Below are 8,484 nucleotides of genomic sequence, written 5' to 3'. Positions count from 1 at the left end.
AATCTTACATTAAGTTATGTAGTTATATACTGACTCATAATTATTAAAAATTTAATAGAAAATGATTTATAGAACTATGCAAGTTTCACGCTATCTTTTTAAAAAATATGAACGAATAAAAAATATAATAATAACGAGCTCCTTTTTTTAAAAGAGAATGTTTGAGACTTGCACACTATGAAACTATATATAACATTACTTTTATATATATAATGAGGATGCAGTGGTAGTTGAACTGTCTATTAATGCTTATTTAATTTAAGTCATGTGTAACAAGAAGAAAATTTCTCGATCTTGTTCGAATGCGTATTAATATTACCATCATTATTGTTTCATATATTTACAAGTTAGTGCATAAACACAACATTTAACATATAATTGTGAACTTCATAGGAATTAAAAAAAAAATTAAAAAACTAATATTTTTTATTCTAATTGATATGATACGCTTTCACATAAATATAGTGTTGAATTTTGTTAATAAGCAAATTAAATTGGAATTAATTTTGTTTTTTATATTTCTGATCACTAATATGAATATTCCAATCTAAGAAAGTCACCCTATTCGTTTGTCTCGGACCCAAGGCTGCTTAATCCCCGGCACAGTGGCGAACACGTTGCAACCATAGGCTGAAACCAACTGAAAAAATGGCTGGATTTAACTGGATTAGCTCGGCCTAACCTGGTCCGGATAACGCGAATTTTATGAATTTTTCTATTCAATAGTTTTACACCACATGTTTTTATGTTTTATTTTTTTTTTAATAACGTGTGTGTGGTGTAAGACTACTGAATATGATTTTTCTTATATTATTATATATGTATGTAATTTTATTTTTTCGGTATTCTTCAAATTTATAGAAAAATATCACGCTTCTTCTCCGTCTCACGAAAATCATTTCCGTAAATGAACAAGATTGGAAGCTTAAGGAAAAATAAACTTTTTTATTTTTTACATCTTGTCCATTCACTTTTAAACAAGAGGTATCGAATGAAATTTTAACATGATGTAAGCCAAACTCATTAAATACAATGAGATCTGCATGCAGTTTCATCTCTCTGATTAAAATTGTAAGAAATGTGATCCAAACGGAGGACTCATGACAAGGATGCGATACATTATTGACTCCACCACCTTGTAAGAGAAGACCAAGAACTTAAAGATTGCCATGAAAACAATTACTGTAATCAATAATATGGAGCATCTAAGCCATCCAAAGCTCTGGGGAATCATGATGCATGATGACAGGGACCTTGGCAGTGACTGGGTAAAACCTTATGCACAGCTAGCTTTGAATTCTGTAACCCTGTAGTATTGCCTGAAACAAGCTTCAACTGTATAATCAAAGGGTGCTGTACTGTGGCATATAGACAAAATGAAAACTGCTAGATACAGTACTGTGGCATATAGTATGGTGCCGCGCATTTTGATCGAAAAAAATGGATAAATATAAGAATGCGCCAGGTTTATCAGGGAAATTACAGGTTTTGATGTTTCTTCATGATTATGACACTTGAATATATTACGCATCAGGTGCTCGAGTCTTTTTTTTTTTTTTTTAAATGATGATGATGAACTGAATATTTCATTACACCAAACAAGGAAGAAAGGAAAGAATGGAAACAATAACAGTTGAAAAAATTAGAGAAAGCAACGACACATTGACACGACAAAACCAGCAAGTACTGCACCAAACTTGTACACAACCCATGTGAACTGACAGTGAACTATTTCAGGGATTCTCTACAGACACAGCACCTGTGATTATTAGAGCAGATGGCTCAGCCACTTCCATTCTTGGTAACTGGGAAAATGAGATTAGTTGAGCTGCTGCTGCATGCTAGCTGACATTCAAGACCCTGAAGCAAGCAATTCTGCAGTCATTTGGCTTGCCAAAACGACAATCACCTACAGTATGGAATCCATATGGAGGAGAAAATAAATAAATATTCTTTAGCCGTTCAAAATGAATAATAATTTGTACAAAATTTGGGTTTTTTTAAAAAAAATTGAATTCATATAAAAATTCCACTTTTAATTTGGATTTCTCACGTAGAAGAGTCAAGACGAAGAAAACATTTCAGCAGGAGGTTCCTTCAATCAAGATTCAATGTTTAGTCGATTATGGTCCAGCAAAAGAAATGATACTTCGTTAGTATGCAAGCACTGTACAATTATTTTGGAAAAAAAAATGAATAAATACGACTCACATGAAAAATAATAATTTTTTAATAATAAATCTCACTTTTTTTTTAAAACGACTACATGATTTATTTAAAACGATTGCATAACTCTTGTACACTTCACGACTACTCGCAAGCAAAATACTAATGGCTCAAACTCCATACAATAATATCAGTCACTCTAAAGCATAATGCCAGATATTCCATCACGTGAAGTTCTTAGCAATAATTTCAGAAAACAGTCCAGAAAATTCAGAACGGATTATCAACACAAATATATAATATAATCCCGTAAAGTAAAAAGATTAAGAAGAATAAACCAGTATTATCAAATTTCTTTTCGTTTTTCCAATGATTACTTCCTCCTCGTATGCTAGTGTGCTACTGCACAAGATTAGAGGGATGTTAGCAAGTTCTGCAATCTATACACGGACATAAATTAATCACCAATTAGCCATCCTCCTCCTTTGCATTTTGCCCACCATGTGCTCCCATGCAACATCGCCAACAAAAACATTTCATGCAGCAACTTGGTCTCAAACATTTTGGGCATTTGGGTCGCCAGCAACATTTTATGCATCTGGGTCTCCAACATTCCGGACAGCTAGGTCTCGAGCATTCTGGACAGCTAGGTCTCAAGCATTCTGGGCAGCTAGGTCTCCAGCATTCTGGGCAGCTAGGTCTTGGGCAGCTAGGTCTCCAGCATTCTGGGCAGCTAGGTCTCCAGCATTCTGGGCATTTGGGCCGCCATGAACATTTTATGCAGCTGGATGTTGAACAATTGGGGCATTTCGGTTTCCAGATTTTAATTTTACAGCACCAGTTAACAGAAACTGTGGACCTTGTTTGTAGACGAATCTTTTTGAGGCGGATTGCTGTGGTCATGTTCTCCATCTCTTGGATAAATCTGCAAAGATGGCGGATGTAATCAGGGTAAAGCTCCAAGTTGCAGTGCCCACCTCCTTTAATCCACAGAGGTTCGTATGGTTCCCTTGCCATTTTCCACAGCCCATTGCCATGTAACACATTGACAACATCATCCTCTGTCCCCTGTAAATTTATCCAACCCCGTATCAACATATGTAGTGCAGAGAAATTTGACAAAGATGGTTTCTTGGAGGAGAATTATTAGTTGACTTAGCATATGTATCACAAAGCAGCACTTCACAAAAATATAGGAAGGTTCTTCCAAGGAATCTTTAATATTACAAAGTGAGAGCTTCCCTCTTCCATCGTTGGTGAGTCCATTTGATTGAGCCACAAGGGAAACCAAGTTTTAGTGCAAGGGGGATAGCCAGTTTACAGTGTTTTTTCTGGAAATAATTATTAGTGCATTAATCATGAAGAACTTGTGCCGCTTGGCTTCTTAGTTTCTATTGTACTTTTGGATATTTTGGTTCATAATCTAGATGAGTCACCTAGTAAAAATACATACTAAAATAGTTCCTAGTTTCTCCACGTAAGGTGTGCACCTCAAGTTGTGGGCATAAACTTGAGACGACACTGAAACCTATTTTATTGTAAAGGGTATGTTTGGATTTGTCTTGTGGTTTTCCCCTTTGCATTTGAGGATTTCCTCATAACGCTTGGTGCTTGTGCATGATTAATCCCTCTAACTTGTCGTGTGATTAGATTGAATTGTGCTCTTTCGTTTGAAAGCTTGGTTAAAATATTGATAATCAGTCTAATATCACTAGATTTTCATGATTCAAGAAATGACTAGGTTGTGGCCCAACAAGGATGAAAGTAATTCAAAAAGGTGCTCCTATTCAACAAAAAAGCAGGGACTGTGACATTCTCTACAACCCTGTGATACATAAGGAACTATGGAACATACACATATGCAAAACCTTTCCGCCTCTCCCCACAAGATGCTCTCACACAACTGCCAAGCCCAATCAATCTCAAGTACCATTATAAGTTTCTGTTCCTCTCAAATTCAACCTACATTCTCAACTCCATGCAACTTTTCTCCATATGATTCAGGCTGCCTACTGTCTTAGGGCGCATCATGCATTGATAAGACAAACTAGAAAACTTTCATCTGATTAGTACTTATCAGATAACAGCCCATGTGTTTCTCAAAAAGTATATATTTACATATGTATATATATAACCACCTATGTTATGGCAAAACAGGGGTTTTTCCTCTGTTATGCCACTGTCATACTCTTGCACTAATGTCTGCATCCAAAGCTTTCTATACATGGCACTTCTAAGATTTTTCCTTTCAAATCTTGTTTCCAATACGCTATTATACCGAGCATGACTTGTGCCAAGATAGAGAACCATAATGGGTGCTGCATTTTATGATAATTATGCACATAAAAGCTGTTGGTTATCACGTAAACAGAAGTCAGATTACCTAAACAACTTGCTTGGATGTGTAATTGAATTCTGGTATGCACTATAAAATTGCAGAAAGACCAAAAAAATGTGGATCAGACAGTTAGGATTATCCCATTTGTGGAAAAGAAAGTTCTCATGCATCAGAGAATTCATCGACAAACTTAGTGAAATGATATACAATCAGATCGAGGGATTCAAGCAGGTGTTTCCTGAGTCCGTCAAGAATCATCCAGAGATTATCGCTCCATTAAAACTAAAGGCATGATATGTTTATCTTCTTGAGTCAACAATTACAAACAAGCATGAGAAGGAAGAAGAAACTACTGGGAAATGAGAGCTTTGAAATTATTAAACATGGCACAGAACACTTACATGTATCACCAGCACAGGACACTTAACCTTCTTAATTTTGTTGATGTTCTGCATAAAATAGGATGGTTACTAGCTTGAAATGCAGCAGAAATAGCAACAAGCCCAATAACATTCTAAGTGAGCCAATGGAATGGACTGGAAGCACACTGTTACGTCGACATCTTATAGGCTGGCATGTTTTCTAATGATCAGTTAACTCACAGCATCTCTGTTATAACAAACAAGATGGACTCTTTACCTCATAAATGTCGAAGCAAAATGTGAACTTGACATGGCAGAGAACACGAAGACCAGAAAGAATTGCACTATGCAGAACTACGGCTCTGAGCCTCGGCAATTTAGCTGCCAAGTGCAGTGTTGGCCCACTTCCCACCGACTGCCCATACAAGATCAAGTCTTCCTGGCTAACTCCATACTCAGTTTCAAGACACTGATATACTGCTTCTATATCAGCATATGTATTGGATTCACTAGGCTGCATATCATAGAGATAAAACATGATTAAGTACTTCAACCACTTGATCCACAAGGCTGTCATATTTCTAAACTATTAAATCTGACGAGAAACCAGAAGAAAAAAATTATGCAAACTGGTAATAATGTTTAGAGTGATGACATAGAAGGAAGAAATGATCCATAATGTCCATAAATACTAACTAAAACTTAACATTGATTGCAATGCCAACCTATCAGATGATTCAACATTGTCGCCAACAGTAAGCAGATGTGTTTAATCTATAATATGGGTATTGACCATCCAAACAAAGATCACAACATCCTAAACTTAGCCACGTTGTTGTTGTAGTATTCTGAAGCATAAACATAAAACAACTCTGGATGCATCAGAACTTTTATCACATTATTCATTACTGAATCCCAGTATTCTGAAGTATCACATCATCGACTACTGAAATCCAAACTTTTCGAAAATTTGCTTCATATATCTTGATTCAGAATGTATGCCTCCCTTCAATCATGGGTGTTCTTTTCTTTGTGAATCATACAAGAAAAATCTCAACATCCCATCTATTGTCCATTTCTACCGCCTGCTTCTCGCATAGTTGTTAGTTACTGTAATAATTTTTCCAAAGCTTAAAACTGCTTCTATAGTATAAATCGGGTCCCATTATCTGAGATGATATGTGACCTGTTTGGTTCAACCAGGTCATCAAAAGGAAAGAGTACTTATCACAAAAGCAAGTATGGAGGAGCATAATATTGATAATGCATAGTATAGTACAACTCAAGACCACGTTATAGCCTACCTTACCAGCAGAGGCTCCATAGCCAGAATAGTCATATCTGCGACATAAAATTCAGATGGAAGAAATTAAAATAAAACCAATTTACAGAAGAGAATCAGGAACTATGCTTAAAGCTTACATGAATCACATTGTACCGAAGATCAGTGCCACACGGAAAGCAAATCCGTCGAAAACAAGATCACAAATCAGAAAATTTTTTAAGGCCCATTGAAACAGAATCAAAGTATTGATTGATAAAACAAAAATGGATAGAAATTTTAGAACTTTAAAAATTTCCAGTTATAGCTTCAAATGAAAGGGCAGAAAGATAAGAGGGCAAGAATTTTCCAAGATCTTAAATCAAAGTAAAAAAACGTGCATCGCTGTTAAAAAAAAAAAAAAAAAAAAGAGGAGATCCTAGAAAGTTCTACGGCATACGAGGTGACCATTGACTCCATTCACCCACAAAACCTCACGGAGCCCCAAAATCACCGAACTCCCGAAAAAAAGAGGTAACGGCTATGCCAAGTCTTCATCAGTGTAAAACAATACATATTCATTACCTTATGCTGGAGGGGAAGTGAAAACAAGGGCCAAAAAGAAAAGGCGGAAAAAGACTGGTTAGGAGTGAGAACACGGAAACTATTAAGCCAACCCTCTTTGTTTTTCACCTTTCTCATTGTAAAAACACATTACCCACTGACACCTTGAGGGGAAAAAGAAAGTCATTAGAGAGAAAACGGAACAAGCTACGATCTTTACTAATAACAGATCTAAGCCCAAGAAAATCAGCTCCAAAAATATATCTCTTGAAAAGACAGTAAAATGAAAAATCAATGTCCATCACACAATCCATCACATATTATAACCAAACAATAGATGGGTACAGAGGCTTCAAAGTCCTGACACAAAGATTTAACCTTTTCAGAACAGGGTGCGAAAAAAATATATATGAGATTTATGAAGTGCAAACCCATGAGATTAGAGAGATAGCTTCTTTTTTTTTTTCTGAGGATAGAGAGCTATTCAACGTTGAGAGAACCAACTAAAAAAATATACCATATAAATGAAGTAACCATTTTATTAAAAAAATAATTAGAAATTAGAAGGAAAACCACACTGACCCAATGAGATTAACTCTGAGATTGACTTTAAGCTGCACAAATAGGTCATAGAGCTGGCCAAGGTCAGCAGCATTGCCATGAGAGTAAAGCAGAGTGAGGCGAGCCAATGGGTTCCTCAGATAAAAAGCAACAATCTTATTGCCACGCTTAGTGTCAATCAGCAAGACGTCCAAGGAATTGTCATCAGCGTGAGGAATCGGAATCGACGGTGAAGATGACGACACCACGGTGAGCTTTCCATCGTCGCGCTTCTTGATCTGGTACGTGGGCGGAGACGGCGGAAAAAAGGCAAACTTGGCCGCCAGTTGAGAGACCATGCAACCCATTCACCCCCCGAGATGATGGAAAAGAAGCCAAACTCATTGAAGGAGAAGCAGTCTCGAGTGCATGTGTACAGACACAGAGGGAGTGGGGTGGTTCCTGGTTTTGGTATAGAAGTGAGAATGAGTGGGTGAGGAAATGGGGAGCAAGCTGGGTTTTGTTGGGTGGGTTGAAAAGTGAGGGCCGGGGTTGAGTGGCTTGTAGCTTTGTGGCGGAACGGGGAAGTGAACTAGCTTTTGTGGATCTTGTTTGGGTTTGTGATGGAAAGGGAGAGAAAGAAGAGTGAAGAGAGTCTAAAGAATACTGGTATGATGCGTTTGTGTAAAGCCAGATTTGTGTAAAGATGAGGTTAGTTTTTCATGGGTAGAAGACATTGCACTTGCAGATTTCAGCTGTGTGTGAGTGTGTGCCTGTGCGCATGAGAGAGAGAGAGGCCCAGAGGGTGAGAAAGGAAAAGAAGATTGTGGAACTAGATGGTGCTACTGGTTTAGTACAGTGGAGAGAGAGTGAGGGCTGGAAAGAAAAATAGCCTTTTATCAGAGAGAGAGAGAAGGAAAACCTTAACTCAGCTTCAAAAGAAAGAAAAAAGAGTTAAATTTATGTGCATGACTTCATTGTATGTCAGTAGTACAGACAAGCAGGTCAATTTTGTATCTGATATCCCCGTCTCGTCCTCCTACAAGACATTTTTATTTTGGCCTGTTTCTGAGTTTTATGTCTACTCTCCTGTTTATAAAAAAGCCAAACCTCGCTGCCCTTTGGCGACACCTGTTTTCCTCTTCTTCTTTTTACCCCATTAAAGGAAGAATATATATATATAAAATAATATTATATATAATCATAAAATACATAAAAATTGTACAATCATTTTAAAGAAAAATAAAATTTAT

At 36.8% G+C, this 8,484-nt stretch overlaps 1 protein-coding gene across 1 annotated transcript; it reads right to left on the bottom strand.

Moving 5' to 3' along the window:
* Positions 1 to 2,329: 2,329 nt before the first annotated feature.
* LOC109014279 (alpha/beta hydrolase domain-containing protein 17B) lies at positions 2,330 to 8,139 on the bottom strand. The gene is made up of 5 exons (XM_018996687.2): positions 7,274 to 8,139; positions 6,171 to 6,207; positions 5,144 to 5,380; positions 4,906 to 4,953; positions 2,330 to 3,234 (listed from the first exon to the last, which is right to left on the bottom strand). Exons 1-5 carry the CDS (start codon positions 7,597 to 7,599, stop codon positions 2,635 to 2,637), a joined length of 1,248 nt encoding a protein of 415 aa, XP_018852232.1. The 5' UTR covers positions 7,600 to 8,139; the 3' UTR covers positions 2,330 to 2,634.
* Positions 8,140 to 8,484: the final 345 nt, after the last annotated feature.

The sequence above is a fragment of the Juglans regia genome, chromosome 9, assembly GCF_001411555.2.
Source record: "Juglans regia cultivar Chandler chromosome 9, Walnut 2.0, whole genome shotgun sequence".
NCBI lineage: Eukaryota > Viridiplantae > Streptophyta > Magnoliopsida > Fagales > Juglandaceae > Juglans > Juglans regia.
This window is presented reverse-complemented; position numbering and strand designations above follow the sequence as displayed.